At 48.4% G+C, this 20,080-nt stretch overlaps 1 protein-coding gene across 1 annotated transcript; it reads right to left on the minus strand.

Annotated features, from left to right (window-relative positions):
- Positions 1-18: 18 nt before the first annotated feature.
- Hsdl1 (hydroxysteroid dehydrogenase like 1) lies at positions 19-19,991 on the minus strand. The gene is made up of 5 exons (XM_027933169.3): positions 19,912-19,991; positions 9,305-9,530; positions 8,026-8,471; positions 7,622-7,849; positions 19-2,028 (listed from the first exon to the last, which is right to left on the minus strand). The coding sequence occupies exons 2-5, from the start codon at positions 9,522-9,524 to the stop codon at positions 1,930-1,932; spliced, it is 993 nt and encodes a 330-aa protein (XP_027788970.2). The 5' UTR covers positions 9,525-9,530; positions 19,912-19,991; the 3' UTR covers positions 19-1,929.
- Between the last annotated feature and the right edge of the window lie 89 nt (positions 19,992-20,080).

The following is a 20,080-nucleotide window of genomic DNA, read 5'->3' on the forward strand; positions in this document are numbered from 1 at the left end:
TACTTGGAGCAAAGCCTCTTCCAGAGGAGACAGAGCAACTGCTTTTATTGTTACATTTCCAGTTCACAGACCAAGTTTCAAGGTTCAGATTCCCCACATTCTGAATAAGAGACCCCATCCACAGTGACCAACCAACTCTCAAGTGAGCTTTGGGGAGGTGGTGTTTTATGAAAGCTAGAAAACCAAAGGAAATTCAGTCTTGCTCTTCCCCTGAAGCTGGGGACCAGTCTGCACCACATCTGCACCAGTCGGCATGTCTGGCGACATCCTGCCAAGGGCAGAATTCAGAGTACCACGGGCCAGGCGTGTTTACCAGTGCCGCGCCACCCACCTGATCCCTAACCCTAAGACAGCACCGGGACCTGGCTTACACAGAATCACACAACAGCGTGGCTACAGAAAGCTGCTGCTGCTGCTGCAATCACACATAGCGCAGATTCCATCAGTGTGGTGTGAAGTCAAGGATCCAGCTGCACTGTGCCTCCACTTCTGTGTTTTGAAGACATGATTTAGGAGCGGAAGAGCTTGGGAACTTAGCCACTCATCTTCTGAATCCATGTCACATCTGGAAATGCTGCAAGGAAGGTCACAGGCAAAAATGTGTGTGCAACACTCAGGTGTGCTTAGGCATACTGTGGAAGACGGCCTCACAGCAGGACGATCCCACACCAGTCCTGGCCTCAACCAAATGACCAGCTTCTTCAGTGTCATGATATTAAGCTCTGAATTTTAAATCCGCCCATGTTACCATATTCATATAGAAACTTACATAAATTCTGAGTGCTAGGTATGTGGCCCACAAAAAATGGTTGGCTTTATAGGATCTGAATTAAAGACATTTCACTGTAGGTGTCAATGCTAATCCATATTGTGGGGTTTGTGCATAATTATCATTACATCAATAAAAGTACTCACAATAATGCATAATTCATTACATGGACCAAAAAATGAGCTTCTAACATTATTGCAACAGATACATCATATCACACACATAATCTGTCCATATTTTAAGTACTATTCCATAAATACTTGATGTTTATATCAATACTACTACCGGAATGGAATCATTTTACATAGAAAAGTGTATGAAAACCAGCTATAACAAGCTCAAAAGGGCTAAGTTTCAGTTATAAAATGGATCATAGGTTCAGAAATCACTACTTGAGCACAATTACAAATCAAAAGATAGTGACTAAAGGTTACTCATTAGATCTCCAAGTCTAGGAACACACTCACCCCAGACCTGGGAAACACAAACGACATGGAGGAAGCAGCAGCAGACAGGCAAACCCACAGCACAAACCCAGCAGGCTTGTCTGGTCTGGAAAGGAAGAGCCTGGGTCTGTATCACCCCGTGAAGATTCCCGTTACCCACCCTGACAAGGCTCTTTTGTAACTTAACCCTGTGTAGAGCTGCTCACACACAGCACAGCACACAGGTTCTGCATCTCGGTCCTCCAGCAGCCCAACCAGATTCCTAAGCTAACACCAGAGATCTCAGTTACAAAATAACACTTTTCAATAGTCTTCCTACTGAACATTTCAAAACTAACACTGCTGTCATCTGTAAAGGAAAAATAGGCCATTTCCCTTAAAACACGACATCGGAAACTGAAGCGCTGACAAGTCTGTTATAAGCGTTCGCTGCCGTGGCTCTGATGTCAACACCCCTCTTGAACAGCTTGGAACAAAGCAATCACATCTAGGCGTCTTCACCAGTTCCCACACTCAGGGGTTATTTGTTCCACGCCATCCACTGGCCCTGGAGGTTTATCACAGCTCTCCAAGACTTTGCCTTACAAATGATGAATTAACAGCACACTGATCATCAGTCAAAAAGAAAATACATCAGATAAATTAAATGTGTTTCCAAATGTCGGAATACTGCCGGTTACCATGACTTGGCAAAACTTGACTGACGGTCGGGACTCAGGCTTTGCAGGCTAAGGCCTCCTTGCGTAAGGAGCGGTTGAGAATATTTGCTCCCCATACCCAGAGCCACTCAGGCATATACTGTGCAAAAAGAAACTAAAGACAAAAAGAGAAAGGGTTATAAGGTTAGAGCCTCAAACCATCAACACTGAAGGAATCAGAGCAGAGATCAGCACAATTTAACCCAATGAACACCTTCCAACCACTTCAAACTCAAAGGAGAAAGCCCCTGAGCACTTACGTACTGAACACCTCTCTCTCCATAAGGTATTACCCTAGACTCTAGACACACTCATTGTTTCAAGGAAAACCCCAAGTACACCCTCCAGCTTCACCTGCTCTTAAGTGACTTAGAACTGCTAATCTTCATGGCCACGTGACTGGGCAATGCACTGAGGGTCTCCTGCTGGCCTCGCTGTGGATCACGTCTGACGTGGGGGCTCTGAGTTAACAGTGACCTAGATTACTCCTTAGGGACCTGAGGCTGCTTCTGTGGAAGACACGGACTCCTCTCTCGAGCCTGCAGGTGGCCCCCGGTGGCTGGCCTGGGATGAAGAGGCATGGCATCTCTGCCTTCACTTTGCGTCTGTCCCCCTTGGTCACCGTAACCTTTGGGTCAGATTCTACTTGGCTCTGCGGGTGGTCACCAGGTGTCATCCAGAACTGTCATCCAGGACTAGCGTGACCTGGACTTGCCCAGTCTCCCTGCACCCACCCCCCTGAGGTGAAGGACCCTTACCACCCACCATGACAGACACACCAGAGCAGGGAAGGACAGACAAAAGGTGCCACTGCACTCCTGGAAGGCCTGCGCCATTCCTAGGAAAGACACGACTCTCCTCCCCCTGGCAGCCCGTCCCTGTCCCTGTCACTGTCATTCCTCTCCTGCGTCTTGGCCTCCCGCCCTGGAGAGGGGAAGCTGACGGTGAGCTGAGCTCCCTCTCCATCATCCTTTGGCCACTTTCTTTCTCCCCAAGGCCTATCTCTGGGACATGGGTTTTCCTGTGGGAAGAACCAGCAGCAGCAGCACCACCTGTTCTACAATGAAGCATCTTCACTTAATGTGGCATAAACGGCATGTTCAGGGTGAAGAATCACAAAGCCCTAGAGCAGTAAGTCAGCTGGAACAAACAGGCATTCGTGGCCAACATGAGAAAACCAAGTTTTGGGGGGGGGGGGCAAGCTGGAGCAACTTTAAACAAGAGAACTGAGAAACACCAGGACTTTGGAAGGGTCTCTAGGGTGAGACGAGGGGGCTCATGGAACAAGAGGGAGTCCTGCTGCTACCATTCTGTTCCAGAAGTCTCAACCCAGAGGAGAGATGGCAATGTCTGGAAACATGGCTGTGACACTGGCAGTGGATGCCACTGGTATCTCATGGAGGCCAGGGATGTCCCCCAGCACCCTGTGATGCACAACACAGCTCCCCCAAACCAGGAAATACTTACTCAAATGGTGCTGAGACAGAAAAACCCTACATGACAGGTGTGTTCAAGACCACAAGAAAGTTCTAATGGCTTAGATATTAAGGAAAAGGGATGGAAAGGCCCTTGGTAGGTACCACTGTCCCAGCCCAGAAAGAACTGAAGTGGGGACTAAGGTCACTGACCCTCTTCTCAATAAATGGCCTGCACCTCCAGGGAGGCCACACCAACAACCATCAGTGTGGCCTGTGCAACCATCAGTGTGGCCTGTGCAACCGTCAGTGTGGCCTGTGCAACCGTCAGTGTGGCCTGTGCAACCGTCAGTGTGGCCTGTGCAACCATCAGTGTGGCCTGTGCAACCGTCAGTGTGGCCTGTGCAACCGTCAGTGGGGGAGCAATCAGCATCTAAAAATCGGCTTTTTCATTCCCACCCCTGGCCCTTGCCCACTTCAGGGGAACAGCATCAAGGTATGTTCTGCCTGTTCCAAGGAGACTCCACTGGCACAGAGTAAAGACCCAGGACCAAAAATTACCCTTTGTTCATCTGGGTCCTTAATTTTTCATTTGCAACAACACAGACATTCTTCATGTTGCTTAGAGAGCCTGATATTTGAGGGTGCAGGGACAGCAGGGGGGAGTGTTCCCGGGCCACGGGGAGCCCTCTTCCCAAAATGAAACCTAAATGGCATGGGCCTCCAACAAGCATGGGCCTTAGGATTTAAAAAAAAAAAACAACTATTTTGGCCTCCCCTTCCTTCCCTTCCATCTGTCTTATTTCTCTCTCTGGGGCATTTCTAAGAGGTATGAACACCCTGGGCAGCAGGGTGGGGAGCCAGGGGAAAAGGAGAGCACTTGATCCCTGGGTACTGACAGACTACAGAGCCCACTCACTGATCCCTCAGTTGACGAGTTACAGGGAAGCAATGCCACGGTCTCTATACTGGGATCTGCGAGAAAGACCAGCCAAACTGAGCCAAGGGAACTGGAGGTGGTTGGGTGGGTCTCACATTTTGGGGTCCTGACCAGTCTGTCTGGCGCTCCTGTGCAACCATACCAATGCGACTCCTGAAGTAAGCGGAGCAGCCCCTGAAGCCACACTGTTCAGGAGTCTCGGGGACTCTAAGAGGAGGAAGAGGTCAGTAGAAACTTACACACAGGACTAGCTGGAAATCTTCAACAGCAATGAAAATGCAGACACCTTACCCAGAGCCCAAGCAGGTGAGGCTTCAGGAAGCATGGAAAAGAGCCTAAGTCACGCAAGCCCGGACCCTCACCCTCGGCGTGCTGGAGCTATCTCAGAGGCAGAAGCAGAGCTTCCCTGAGAGGTGCACTGAGTCTCCACCTGGCTTCCCTATACCCCTCTGCTGGACCTCCCCCTGATCCCCAATGCTGGACACCCTGCGACTCTCACCAAACTCCTCTCTCAGGGGATGTGGCCCACTCCCACAGCTGTCACTGCAGCCAAGTCTCCTGACAGATCTCTCACCTGAGCTCCCATCTGTCAGCAGCCGCCTCCACTTCTCTGAAACACTCCCCAGGACCTTTGAAACCAGCATGCACACGGCTCCCACCAGTCCCTGCCCCTGATCTCTCCACTGTCCCTCCACTCCTCACACCTGACCCACCCCCAGTGCCACCTATCTGGGCCATGGCATCCTAGCTTTTTAAAGCACAGGCCTTCAGCCCTTCCTGCTCCATCCACTCCAGCCTGAGGAGGGGGATGCTAGTGTAACTGTGGCTGCAAATACAGACGGGCAACAAGCCGAGCACCCACAGCCACTACCGACCTCCTCCTCTCACCACCAGCAAACACAGAAGGTCATGCTTATTTAATTCACAATGTAGATGACAAACTGAAGTAAACAGCACAAAATAAAACATCATACCACAGGTTGGCTTATTCAATTTCTCATAGACTAAAGCGCAACAGGATTGAAATCATGATAAAATCTAGATCTTTGTGACTTGGGTGAACTACATTCAAAAAACAATAACAATAGAAAAAAAAGTTAGCAGCAAAAGCTACCAGTAAAATATGTTTGAGACAAAACAGTAACAAATCAAATCTCTATTGTAAAACTAAAAAAAAAAAAAAGTGATAATGTTGAAAATAATTTAAGTAAATAAAATCAAAAAAGGAAAAGTGGAACAGAACATTTAACAACTCTGTATGGGAAAGTACTCTAGGGATAAATCAGCTTCACAGAATGTCTTGACAGAAAACACACATTGTTGAGAAAAGTTCATCATGGGAACATAGTTGTGATTAAAACACTGGTGCTTCAACTCTGAAGGCACCAATAAAAACAATGTGGAGAAAAATAAAACCATGGTGTTTCACACAGACAGTGCCTGAACCCACCTCAGGCCATCTTCACTTCTAAGAGAACTTCAAGGTCAGTGGCTCCTAAACTACTGTTTAGGTTTCTCCCTTTTCTCAGGTAATTAGGGACCTGGAAATAGCCACTTAGATAAACTGCTTCCTTTGTGTGTGTGGTCCTAAGGACTGAACCCAGGGGCTCCAACCTCAGAGCCATACCCTCAGCACTGTTTTTTCTGTTTTCTTTGTTAGATAGATAGGGCCTCGATGATAAGTTGCCATCCTCCTGCCTCAGCCCTCATAACCGCTGGGATCACAGCTGTGCCTCACCCCAAATGGTGACAAATGGCTTTTTTAAAAACAGAAATCTTTTGATGGTTAAATGTGATGATCATTATTATCCAAAGTACATGTATGAAGACACGAATTGATGTGAGTATGTCTATGTGAGTATACAACCAGAGATATGAAAGATTGAGCTCTACACATGTAATATTTAAAAAAAAAAAGAATTACAATGCATTCCGCTGTTATATATAAATTTAAAAATGAAATTAAATAAATAAATAAGAAACCTCTAGTCACATCTTTTGAGAAAAGTGAAAATTAACTATTAATTTAGTATGAGATTATTTTGGAGTGGTAAGTCTAATACACAAACAATGAGTCTGTAGTACTAAGTCTAATAATCTTTTGCAAACAGTCCCCAAAATATTTGTGTTATCATTAAGAAAATGCCAAGTATTTCCTTTTTGATACTGGGGATTGAATCCAGGGGTGCTCTTACCTCTGAGCTACATCCCCAGTACTTTCTATTTTTTATGTTGAAACAGGGGCTACATAAATTGCTGAGGGTCTCAAAAAATTGTTGAGGCTGGCCTCAAACTTGTGATCCTCCTGCCTCAACTTCCTGAGTGGCTGAAATTACAGATATACACCACCACACCCAGCTCACACCTATTTTCTATGCCAAATAATGAAACACAAATTTATCATTATAAATTTATCGTTATAAATTTCCCTTATATCACAATTCATATATTTAACAAAATTAAAATATTCCTAAAAGACCCAAATCTTTGTCATGTCTGAGTAACAAACTTTTTTAAAAATTCTATGCTTGAACAAATGAGTTTAAGAATATTCCAAGACACTATTTGCCATATGGTTGTATAAAATATAGACCTAACTGGTAGTTTTGCTCTGGATTGACTGTTCACTTAGAGGTACCCCCTTTTAAGCATTACTAGAATTTTTTTTTTCAATACTAGGTAACAAACCCAGAGCCTCATGCACACTAGGCAAGCTCTCTACCACTAAGCTTCATCATCAGCTTTTTTTTTTTTTTTTTTTGTGACAGGGTCTTGCTACATTACCCAGGCTGGCATTAAACTTGTGATCCTCCTGCCTCAACTCCTCAAGTAGCTGGGATTAGAAGCACGCCCCCAATTCCCGCCAGCATCACTAGAATCTTTTTTTTTTTTTCTTTTTTTTGATACTGGGGATTAAACCCAGTGGCACTTAACCACTGAACCACATCCCCAACCCTTTTTATATATTATGTTGAGACAGGGCCTTGCCAAGTTGCTCAGGATCTCGCTAAGTTCCTGAGGCTGGCTTTGAACTCACGATCCTCCTGCCTCAGCCTCTCAAGCTGCTGGGATTACAGGAGTGCACCCCCTGCCCAGCTAGAGTCTTTACTCTAAATTCCCATGTAAATAATTAGCATTTTTATATTTCTACCATCCAGTTAACTTAAAGCAGCATGTTTCAGGTGTCACCCAATTAAAGTTTTGAAAATTCTTAATAATCCCACTGAAGAAAATGTAATGTCTTAAACAAAATTATTTAAGATGTGAAGTTTAAGAATCAGAATTTCCAATCTCCTCTTTCTGTATGAGGCTTCAGACTCACCCAGTTCTAAGAACTGAAAGCACACTGCTACCTGAATAGAGTGGGACCAGTATCCTGTGGTCCTTTTGGAAATCCCCAGGGTAGAGACAGCATGATGTGCATATACTTTTGGTGAAGGCACCAGCCAGGGGCATCTGTGCAGAAAGCTGCTAGGTCCAGCCATGTTGGTGGCCACATAGAAGGGGAGGAGGCTCTGCACGAAGATCCCTTTAGAGGCGTACTCGTACTGCAGCGCTCGGCTGAGGTGGTCTAAGTAGGCCTGTCAAGAGTGAGGAGAAGACTTTTAATTTAGGGGTGGGAGGAACTTGAAAGAAAATGCAGGACAAAAAAAAAGAGACTTTTTATCGTAAGCAAACATGAGCTGCTGACAGACCGCCCCTCCAGGCAGACGTGACGTTTGTCAGCAGTCAGAATTCCACTCCCAACAAGCCTGACCTTAGAGGCAGAGAACGCAGCCAGCTGGGGAGTGGGTTTGCAGCAGGAGCCGGAGGAGATGGTGACGATGGCACCCTTCTTTCTCTCCACCATTCCTGGTAACACTATGTGGATCATCAAACTAGCAGCGGCGATGTTCACATTTATGATGTCCCAGAGCTTGTCCTCGGAGACCTGAGTGAAATACTGGGGGTAGGGGTAAAACACGCCCACATTGTTTACCAAGATGCCAATGTCTTTGTCCCTCAGGGCTTCTGCAACAGGAACATAGATCTCACGGCCCCTGCTGAAGTCCACAACTATGATATCCGTTTCCACTTGGTAGGTGTCGGCTATGTCTTTGGCAACTGTCCGCAGCTTCTCTTCATTCCGACTCATCAGAATAATGTTGAGACCTCGGCTGGCTAACTCCTCGGCATAGGCTTTTCCAATCCCATCTGTTGCACCTACAATGCAAGCCAGGAAACAGGAATAGGCTCTTCAGAGTCTTCTGCAATGAATCTCAACTTCCCCACTGCCAGGCTTAATTAGAGAGAAAGTCACACTAAAAATATAGAGAGTTCTAGTGTCTGTCCTTCAAGGCCAAAGCTGATTCCACAACGTGAATGATGTGTGGGGACTGCTCTCCAGGCACCTGACAGACAGGCAAGGCGTGTGGCACTTCACTCTCCCGCCACGCTGAGAAACACGGCAGGAGTTGTTTCCAAACGCCCATCTGGCTTGTATGGGTGCCAGAAGAAACTTTTCTGGGACACAATAAATTAAAATAAAATTTAAAATAGGTGAAGTCTTTCTGAGGACAGGATGGAAACAGCAAAAAAGAAAAAAAGAGAGAGACAAAGCCGAGCTGCAGCAGGCCTTGGATGGGGGGTGGGGTAGGAGACAAGAAAAATATGAATCACACAAGGCCAGGTCCTCCTGTGACAGGGGCAGTAAAAAGACATAAACTGTCAGGCACAGGAGGATGCGGCAGAAGGATTCCAACTTCAAAGCCAACCTCAGCAACTCAGTGAGGCCTGAAACTACTTAGTGAGACCCTGTCTCAAAATTAAAAACAAAAGGGGCTGGGGGTGTGACTCAATGGTAAAGCACCCCTGGGCTTACTCCCTAGTACCCCAAAAAAGAAAAAAAAAAAGATGTGAACATAATCATATCAGGAATCCTAACTGTTCTTACAGCATGTTCCCACGAAATCACTAAATTCAATAGCCCCTGAAGTAAAGCGGCTGAGTTGAAAGACCCTAAACAGAAAAGACTGTTAGGTTTTAAATCAGGTTACCACTGACGACGGCCCATCTTCCGTACTGCTTGGTGAGGTCTGCCCTGCTCCCCAGGCGAGGGATGAAGTGCAGCCTGATCAGACTGTAGAAGTCACATATGACGGTGATGCTTTTCCTGGCCGTGTACCAGGCTCCAACCAAAGCCAGTGCTTCCATATAGCAATTGCAAGACCTGGCAATCTCCCTGTACAAGAGGTAGAAGCTGTCAACGGCAGCCATGGCAACCTGCAGGGACAGAGAGAGGGGCTCTCAGCTGAAAAAGGTAAAGAACAGCAACACCCACATGCAGACAGACCTGAGCAGCTGCCAGATCCTGACAACTCTCACTTGAGTAACAGCAGCTTCCCAAAATGCGCAGCCAGGGACCCAGCCAATTAACGAGCTCATTATTTAACATTTATGGCTTATGAAGATCTCTTCTTCCAAGGAAGTTAATCTAAATACTACCATAAGATACCAAGTTTCTCCTAAAATCAGATCCATTCTTGAGGATGGAGATAAATACCGTATGCTGGGCCTTAAAAAGATTCCTAGCCTAATGTAATAAAAGGCACAGACTTAAATTCCCCCGACAGCCAGGAGCTGTGTTTATCTCCTTGCTCCAGTCAGTCAGCAAGTGCAGAGGCCCTGCTACCCAGGTAGAGACAAAATAGAAAAAACAAAGGTAGTGTCAGGACCTGGCCTCGGCCTCCAGGGGCCTACAATCCTCTAGAGACAAGCTTTCATAAACTCTGAGAGGAAACAGAAATCATATTAAAATCAAAGGGACACCTCCCAAACTTGAGGCAACAGCTTTGACATGGCAGCAGAGTAAGCTCTCCTCCAGCTTACTAACTTGATTGACACGGTGACATCTGCGTGGCCCTTAGGCTGGAGAGAAGTCCAACACAACCCCGTCACATGTGCACAGAACAGGCATTTCCGCGCACTGTGACAGAGGCTGAGGACTCAAAGACAAACCGAGTAACAGTACTCTGTGAAGAGGCAATGTTCAGCAGGGTCTTTGTACTGCTGTAGAATCTGGTACGTGTGCCCGCATCAGAAGACTCCACAGAGGCGGAGGGAGGGCAGACACGAGGGCCCGGCACCACGACCACAGGAGCTGAACTCCTCCAGGTCTACACCACAGGAGCCACTGCCGTCTGGCCCACTGTGCACTATTCATGAGGGACAGAATATCAAATGACCTGAACTAAAAAGAAATCACAGGTAAAATGAAATTACAAATCTGGGAGCAGTGGCGCACTCGTGTCATCCCAGCTGCTTGGAAGGCTGAGGCAGGAGTTGTTCAAGGCCAGCCTGGACAACTTAGCCAGGCCCGTCTCAAAATTAAAAAATCAAAGGAGAGGCTGTGGATGTAGCTCAATGGCAGACCAGTCCTGGATTCAATCCCCAGTACCAAAAAACAAAAATTAAAAAAATTAAATTACAGGTAGCTCATATGTACACAAACATTAAGATTCAGCTTACATTATATACAAGAAAGTTGATTTTAAGCCAGAAAGAAGAAAGAAAATAAATATAAAATTTCCGGAGTGACCTTCCTAAAGAAATTCTATTATGGAAAAAAAGTCCTGACACTAAGAAAATACTCAAGAATAACAGCAAAACCCGGTGCAGACTTCAGAAGGTGAGGGAGCTCCTCCCACTCCAGTGGAACAGTGCCCAAGGACGGCAGGAGAAGTTGGATAAGCAGAACACAGAATAAGTACCCAATGGACATCCCGCACTGACGCCACACTGTGACGAAAGGCAGACAACGAGGACAAAATCTTCAGATAAATACAACGTGTGGCCCAAGCTGCAAGCCAACAGACACGCGGAAGAAATGAGACAGAGCGCAGAAGCAGCAGGTGAGCAGGACTCCTATACCCCCAGAGGGTACAGGTCCCCGATGCCAAATTTCACGTCACTGTCTTACTAAGATGATGTGACATGCAGTTTAAAAAATTGTTTTTCTCAAATAGAGTTGGGCTACTTTACTTCCTACAGGTAAAATGCTGTGTGCTGGGCTCCATCCACAGACACTGGCCTCCTACAGTAAAGGTGACAGGTGACGAGGACAAGAAAACCCCACAGACTTCAGCAGCACAGAACCAGGATCCGAGAGAACAGCTGAGTCTTTCCTCATGGACCAGAGGAGCTGAGCCCTCCTGCCATGAGACATCAAGCTCAAGGAAGTCTGGACACACCACGTCTTCCCCTCTGTCCATCTCCCACCAGGGCAAGGCCCTTGGCGCCCGACCCCCTCAAGCACACCAGGAACTCAGGGCCTCTGTCTCTGAGCTGCTGCCCTCCACACAGTGCAGGAGCTGAACCTGGGGAGGGTCCTGCCCCTCCTCCCTGCGCCCCATTCTGAAGCTGCCCAGGGCCCTAGTCACAGTCCTCCCCCTGCTGCAGGGAGAGCTTCAAGAGTCACGGCTTAGGGGCTGGGGCTCAGCGGTAGAGCGCTCACCTAGCACGGGCAGGGCCCTGGGTTTGATCCTCAGCACCACATATAAGTAAATAAATAAATAAAATAAAGGTATTTTGTCCAAGTACAACTAAAAAATAAATTTTTAAAAAATGCTTGAAAAAAAGAGTCACAGCTTACAAGGTAAGCCCCACAGTCACCAGAGCCCTGACTGCTCACAAGAAAGCACACTAAGGGGCTGGGCTGGGGCTCAGGGGCAGAGCGCTTGCCTGGCACGTGGGAGGCCCTGGGTTCGATCCTCAGCACCACATATAAATAAATAAAATAAAGGTACATTGACAACTGAAAAATATTTTTAAAAAAAGAAAAAGAAAGAACACTAAAAATTAAGATCCCATGCTAGATCATCCTAAGTGGGGAGCTCCAGAAATCACCTTTTCAAAGTGTATGTGCATCTCCAGTCATAAGTCAGCAAGCACAAGACCACGCAGAGAGTGGATGCAAAACAATCACGCACTAGGACCTCTCAAAATGTGGTGACACTAGAAACAAAGCCACGACTAAACACTGCGATGCTTGGAATACTGGAGCTATTCCTCCAACAGCAGGTGGACATACCTCTGCGATGTTAAAACAAGGTTTCCCACGGGCACAGTGGCACACGCCTGGCATCCCAGCAGCTTGGGAGGCTGAAGCAGGAGGATCTCGAGTTCAAAGCCAGCCTCAGCAACTTAGCAAGGCACTTAACAACTCAGTGAGACCCTGTCACTAAATAAAATATTTTAAAAGGGCTGGGGATGTGCCTTGGTGGTTAAACACCCCTGGGTTCAATCCCCAGTACCAAAAAAAAAAAAAGTTTTCAATGAGAAAACAAATGCCATATTATACCAAGATGGACAGGCTGCAGTCAAAGCCACTCGGGAAATCACTTGCACTAAGGGTGTATAGAGACATCTGGGGGAAGAAAGGGGAGGTGGGCCTCTGAGGGCCTCAGGCTGAAGCTGCTCAAGGACTGGAACATCAGTGAGGTAGTCTCTAGCAGCAGATGCTCCAGCGGTTTCCCAAGGTTTCTGTGCTAGCTGTAATGACCCCTGGTCTCCTCTCTGCTTGTTCTAGGCTTCCGGTGGATATGCAGCTGTACTCTTAAGAACAAAAACCCAGAAGAAACCAAGTCCTTTCTTTTGTCCTTGTAGCTCTGCTGGCAATATTTTTGTATAAAGTGAACATTAAAGTTTTCAAAAATTAAGAAAACACAAAAATTCCCATTCCATGAGTAGGCAGCAAAATATTTGCAAACTGCCTTGTCTCAGAGTAAGAGCCGAGGTCTGCCTGGGGACAGTAGACCCTCGTGCCCAGCAGGAGCAAGCTCTCCTGGACCTGCACCTTTTTTTCTCATGTGATGGAACAAAAACCCATCCAAAATTAGCTTGGACAAAGGTGGAAATCTACCTGGTATGAGGGCACACGCCTGTAATCCCAGCAACTGGGAAGACTGAGTCAAGAGGATCCCAAGTTCAAAGACAGACTTGGCAAATTAGCAAGACCTTGTCTAAACTAAATAAAAAGGGCTGCAAACATAGCTCAATGACACAGAGTCCCTGGGTTTGATCCCCAGTATCACAGAGAAAGAGGAAGAGAAAGTGAAGGGTTGGGGAGACAGGGAGGGAGGGACTGAAGGAGGGAGGAAGAAGGGGGGAGGGAAGGAAGGAGGGAAGGAAGGAAGGAAGGAGAGGGAAAGGAAGGGAGGAAGGACGGAATCATACCAGGAAACCTCAGGGGAGGGGAGGGGGAATGAATGAATGATTCATACCAGGAAACCTCAGAGACAGAGCCAGGAAGGGAGGGAGGAAGGAATCATACCAGGAAACCTCGGGGACAGTGCCCAGGCAGCCAGCCAGCTGCCTGGGACAGGCAGAGAGCTGCTTCAGTCACCTGTCTCTCCCTGCCGGCAGCCTGGGTTTCACCAGCTCCCTCGTTGCACACCATGCTCTCAGTTCCTGTAGCTTCCATCTGAACCTCTACATGACCGTGACCCACCCTGGCATCCCTACTCCAAACTCCTGGTTGGCCCACCTGAGCTCAGGTATCTAACACCTGCCTAATCCCCTGGCAGGCATGGCGGTGAAGAAAGTGGCAGCAGTCGAGGCAACTTGGTGTCGTGAGGGGTGGGAGCTCTGGGAAGGAGGAAGCAAAAGAAATCTCTGAACGCTGTCCCTTGCCCTGTGCCACACGTGCTGTCCTAGGACTGCTGGGTCTGTGCCACCCCAGTAGCCTGTGTTCCTGAAGGGCAGAGGCCAAACCTTACTCTGTGCCACTCCAGCACCTCCGATCCCTGGTAGAGCAGCTCAACCGACAAGTGCTGGATTAGCTGAGGCTCTTCCTGCCAGTCTCCACAGGGCCTGCAGAGGAGCTCGTGCGGGAAGCCTACATGGTGAACAGTACTCAACAGCATGGGAGAAGCCCGCCGAGAGCCAGGGACGAGGACACTGTAGGAATGAACCAGGATTCCTTGCTGCCCTGGCACGTGGAACCCACAGAAGGATAAACTGAGCACCTGCACAGCCCGGCAGCAGGGCCCTGTGGAGGAAGGAGGGGAGCCTGGAGGAGGAGATCCCTGGGCAGAGGCTAAGGGGACCAGAGGCCAGGCCCCCAGAGAGGGCAGCACTAAAAGGTCTGGCTGCTTTTCGGGAGGTGGAGTCCAACGTGCCTGCAGCTTAGGGCTGCACAGAGCACAGTGGCACTGGAAGGCTTTCTGGTCAGGTGGCTGGACTAAGTTGGGGCACTGACGGAGGTGACAAGCAGTCCAATTTGGGAAGGTGACAGGCAGCTGCAAGGCGGCTGGAGGGGATGTGCCACGCCCTGGTGCTGCAGGTGGGCTGAGGCTGAACCTCATATGTCCTCCCGACCCCCTGGTTCATAAAAGGGAAACAGGAAATTACCAAGTCCCTCCATCCCTCCAGTTCTTTCCCACCCTACACACATGATGGAAAGTTACCTTTCTAATGAAAGAAAAATCAGTATCTCCCCAGAGCCATTAAATTCCAAAACCTCACAATTTTACAGTTTATTACACAATCAAATCTAGAAGCTTACCCACCAACACACAGACACTAAGCTGCACAGACCGATATTCTGCAATAAAGGTATCAGTCTGTGCTTTGGTCTTCATGTTTGTGTCCATCAGCCCCTGTTCCTGGGGTAGGCCCTAACGCCCCAGGGGTTAGGGAGCAAGGTCTCAGGAAGGCAGCTGGTCATGAGGACCCCACTGTGTGAGGACAAACACAGAAGGCACCACCATCTCAGAGGAACTGACCTCACCAGACACCTGACCTGCCAGCACCTTGATCTTGAACTTCATGGCCTGCAGAACTGTGAGAAATGTTGACAGGCCACCCAGTTTTGTTACAGCAGCCTAATGGGGTCTGTAACTTAGAGAAGCCCATTTGGAAAACAACACTAAAAACTCAGTAAAATCCTGAATCCTACACAATCCACTTGCAAGAAGTTGTTATGAAGCTTTGTTTTCTTAACAGAGTAGAATGATGGATCAAACAGGTTAGGGGTGGGGACACTGGAAAAATCTGGTCCAAGGGTACAAACTTTCCACTATGAGTAAGTTCTAGAAACCTAATGCACAGCACAGTGACCAGTTAATACTACACTGTATACCTGAAACATGCCAGAGGGTAGATCTTCAGTGTTTCCAACACACACACACGTAACTCTGAGCTGATGGATGCCAATAAGTTGGTGCTGGTGGTCACTCACCAGCCTAAACGTACATATTCTGATCGTCCAGCTGTAAGTCCTGATGTAGGCAATGGAACTATGTTAGAGGTGGGAAAAAATAAAGTGGGAGAGGATGCTAAAAACTTTGTGTTCTTCTCTCTGCAGAAAACTAAAATAGCAGTGGTCACAGCAAAACCAGAACTGTCCCCAAACCTGGGAAAAAGAGCATCTTCTCCTTTTTCAGCACAACATCCATCAGGGCTGGAGTCATCAAAAACCTAAAGGACACAAGACAAGTTCCAAAGTGCCATAGAAAATTATGATCCAACTGCAGGGAGCAAAGTCATCTCCTCAAGGTGCCACTGCTGCGGCTGTAACGTTACCCTGGCCACAGCTCTGCTGCCCGGATGCAGTAGCGTGAAGGGCAATGAAATAACACAGAAAACCTCCAAGAATCAGGAGTTTGGGGAAGTCTTGACTGAAACACGGTTGTCACCAAGTTGTTCGCACAAACGAGACTGGGTGGACGGCAGAACATTAAACAGACCAGCCAAGGTGTTTTTCAAGAAAATACAGTACGACGGGAAAAACCAAACAGAGCAACACGGAATGACAGAGTGTAGACAGGAATAACTGCCTCCAGAGGCATCCACACCCTCATCCCCTGGCAAATATGCACCTTAGCGGGCAAAAGGGACTTGGTGGGAGTGACAAAGGACCTGGGATGAGAAAATCCCCCTGGATCACCCAAGTGGCCCAGCATGATCGTATGCATCCTTGTAAGACAGAGCGCAGAGGTCCAAGCCAGAGAAAGTGACGTGACCTCAGAAGAGAGCTCAGAGCATGATCGGACGGGCTCCCCTTCTAGACTAGGACCTAGACGGAGAGCACTGCACTGGTCAAGGACTGCGGGCAGCCTCCTGAAACGGGCAGAGCTTGGAAAGAGCCACCCCTGCTGACACCTTGGTTTCAGCACTTGAGGACTGCAGATTTCTTCTGACCTCCAGAACTGTATGGTCATCAATCAGTGTCAAGCTGCCTCTTTCAGGAAGAGCTGTCACTACAGGACGTGAGGGCAAAGGGATGGATGAAGGGGGATGGACAGAAGCCCTCAGCCTGGCTTCTGGGGCAGTAGACACAGGTTAAAAATCCTGCTCATCCCTTAAGACACCACATGGAGCACATCGGGAACCAGTCTCTTCAGAGATTCCTGCACCTTCAAATGACAGCCACTCCACCTGCAGCCACAATGGACATGTGAAGGACACGGGAATGACGGGGCACGCCTGAGGCCTCCTCCGCCCGCAGGCCCTTCCACAGCCTGCTGAGTCCCCTCCTTCATGCTGTTTCAGTCCCAGCCACAGCGATGACAAGCAACAGCCCAGCACCAAGCCCCACTCAGCTCTGGACAACAGCCTCCAGAGGCCTCTCAGCGTTCCCTGCCTCCACCCTGCTGCTAGTTAACCACCTCACGAGTTTCCATCTGGGTTCTCCAACTAGAGCTCAGGCCTCCCAAGGGCAGGAGCTGCATCTAAGACCTATTTTCCAGTAATTTATAATTTTTTTGAAAAGTACATCCAAGTGTGCAAAACCTATTATGCACGGGTCAAAGAAAAATAAAATGAAATGCCCACTCAGTCAGCAGCCTATAACAAAGCCAGCAGCCAAGAGCCGGGGGGGTGGCCTCCTTCCTGACCACTCTGCAGAGGAGCCACTCGTGAATTCTGGGTCATTTTTGTTAACAGTTGCACAAGCCACACACCCATTCTTAAACAACAAAACTGTAAATTGCTGGTTTGAGCTTCACATGAAGGAACCCCACATGACTGCAGAGGCTTTCATCTCTCATGCAAGGACGTCTGGAGCCACATCCAACCTGCACCTGGGGATCACACCTTCACTGTCCCGTAGAAACACAACCATGACTCACACGTCCACTCTGCTGCTGAGGGCATGTGGGTTTTTCTGCTGGTTTGTGAACAAGTGTTGCAATGAACATTCCTGGGCACCTGAGCAAGAGTTCTCAAAGGGACATGCCTCATGGCTGAACTGCTGGGACAGAGGCAGCCAAGTGTACATCTACACACTGCTAATGGTCTTTCCAAAGAGACAAATACGCACCACCAGCAGTGGGTGCAAGTTCACGTGGCCTCCCCTGAGCCGCTGGCGGGAATGCCCACAGTGCACCCTCGTCTATACGGCAGCGTTTAGTAGTGTCTCCTTTTTACATTTCTCTGATTACTAATAGGGTTCAAATTCATGTGCTATTTTTTTTCCTAATCTGTGAAATGCCTGTTCTCATCTTCTACCCTTTTTTCTGCTGTGCTGCCTTCTTTTCTCTAAAAAATTTATAAAATCTATAAAAATTATTCACAGGATTCTACATAAAAGTTCTCTGTACAGTGCTGTCTTTGTAATGCTTCTGATAAATTATCTTAATCTGTAATGTAAACAAATGTATCTTTTTCCTTTATGATTTGTGTTCATCGTGTTTTATTTCAGAAAGTCCACCTTAGCCCAAGACATTTGCTCATACTATTTTCTAAGTTTTACAGTTCTGCTTTTCAGATTTAAGTCTTGAAGACTCCAGGAGCTTTGTAACAATGTGATACTGAGATCTCATACATCTTTAATGTCACTCCACAGCACCTGACACACTGCTATGTATACAATATTTATTTAATAAATAGACTCAAATACTGCCTTGTGTTCAAAGCTCAAATTTCACTCTTTAGGAGGAAAAAAAAATTAAGCATCTCAAACTTTATATCACCAATTTGACAAGGACATTATTGGTATATTAGGATTTGCTGGAATTTCCTTAATTTCTGTTGCCCCTTGTTGATACTCAACTAAACCAAAAGTGAGTCTGAATGGAAAGAGCAGCAACCCACAAAGTAGAAAACTAGAATTCTTACTGACGATCCAATATACCTGACTTTTGTGTATATTTGTGCTACAGGAATTAAAATAGCCACACCTCACTCCTAAGCATGTGCCCATGACAAATTAAAAAATTCTGCTCACATTATGTACACCTGTGCTCACAGCAGTCTTGTTCACAATAGCCAGAAGGTACAGCATCCATGGATGTACAAACCAACGTGGCCTACCCATACAAAAGAATGCTATTCAGCCATAAAAACAATGCAGTACTGATACATGCCACAACATGCAGGGCCTTGAAAACACAATGCCGACAGGCAGACGCCAGACACAAAGGCTACATCTCATATGATCCCATTTGTATTAAATGCTCGCAGTAGGAAAATCCATGGAGACAAAGGTTGCATCACCGACGGTAAGCAAGAAGTGGGGCAAGGGGAGTGGCTGCCGATGGAGCTGGGGTTAATTAGGGTGGGTGATGGAAGTGTTGTAAAGTATTGTGAATTTCAAAAAACTTATACAGCTATACACTTAAGAGGACTAAAGTGGTAAACTTTGTTATGAATTTTCTGTTTTTTTTTTTTTAATCTACTTAAAAAAAAAATCACCAATCTGTTGAACCCTAAAGCCCCTGGAATACTCCTATAGGGATTAAAAGCAGACTGAATTGAGACTGCCTGGGCTGGAATCCACAGAGCTACGTGTTGGGCTCAAGCTACACCACCATGGTGCTTTCTCAGCCATCTGCAAAAACGCGGATGGCCAACCTGGCCCCCGGTAAAGCCCAGCTATTCCGGACACTGAAGCAGGATGGCCAGCTTCAGGCCAACCTCTGCAATTCAGGGAGACCCTGTGTCAAAACTTATTTTAAACTGGGCTGGGGTGTAGCAGAACATTTGCCTAGCACGTGCAACACCCTGGTTCAACCCCCAGCACCGCAAACTAAAAAAATAATTTTAAAAAGGAGGTGGCGATAAGAATTCCTAAGACTACGTTGCGAACTAAATGAGGCAAGCTATAAAAGGCACGAAGAAGGGCGCCCGTCCCCAGGGCTCGGTGCCCCTCGCCACCAGCCAGCACTGCCCTCTTTTCAAAGCTGATGCCGGCTGTCGGCTGCCGGGGAGCTGACTTTTCGCAAGGCCCCCAGAGCCGTCTTCCTCGGGTCTCCTGCTTCTCTCCAACCCGGCGGCCAGACTCCACATCCCGGTAGACGCGGGAACTGCGCTTCCGGCCCACTCGGCCTCCAGGACGGCGGGGCTCGCGGAGGCCGGCGGCGCGAGGTGCACGCCCGCCGCCCGGGGCAGCAGGTGCAGCGCTCGGCGCCCGCGCGGCCCTGCCCTCCCGAGGGGCGGAGGCGGCGCCCGCTCGCTGAGCGCGGCAGCTCCGAACCCCGGCTAGTGGGCCGGGCGGCGGCCGCGGAGCCCGCACGGGCCGAGCCGCGCGGGACGGGGATAAAGAGCGCGGCCGAGGAGGGCGGCTCCGTGAGCGGGCGGGGCCCGCGGGAGAGGGCCGGGGCCGGGCGGCTGGGGTCGAGGGAGGGCCGGGCCGGGGGCGAGGGGGCCCGGCGGGGCGCGGTACCTGCTGCGGCGCAATCTCCAGAGCCCGTCCCGCCGGACCCGCGCGGCCGCCGCCCCCGTCTCCGCCGGCGCGCCTCACGTGACCCGCGCAGGCGCCGGGGGCGGAACCTTGCTAGGCCCGCCCCGCGCCCGTGCTCGAGTGCGCTTGCGCAGCGGTTGCCGTGACGACC

This window comes from Marmota flaviventris, chromosome 18, assembly GCF_047511675.1.
Source record: "Marmota flaviventris isolate mMarFla1 chromosome 18, mMarFla1.hap1, whole genome shotgun sequence".
NCBI lineage: Eukaryota > Metazoa > Chordata > Mammalia > Rodentia > Sciuridae > Marmota > Marmota flaviventris.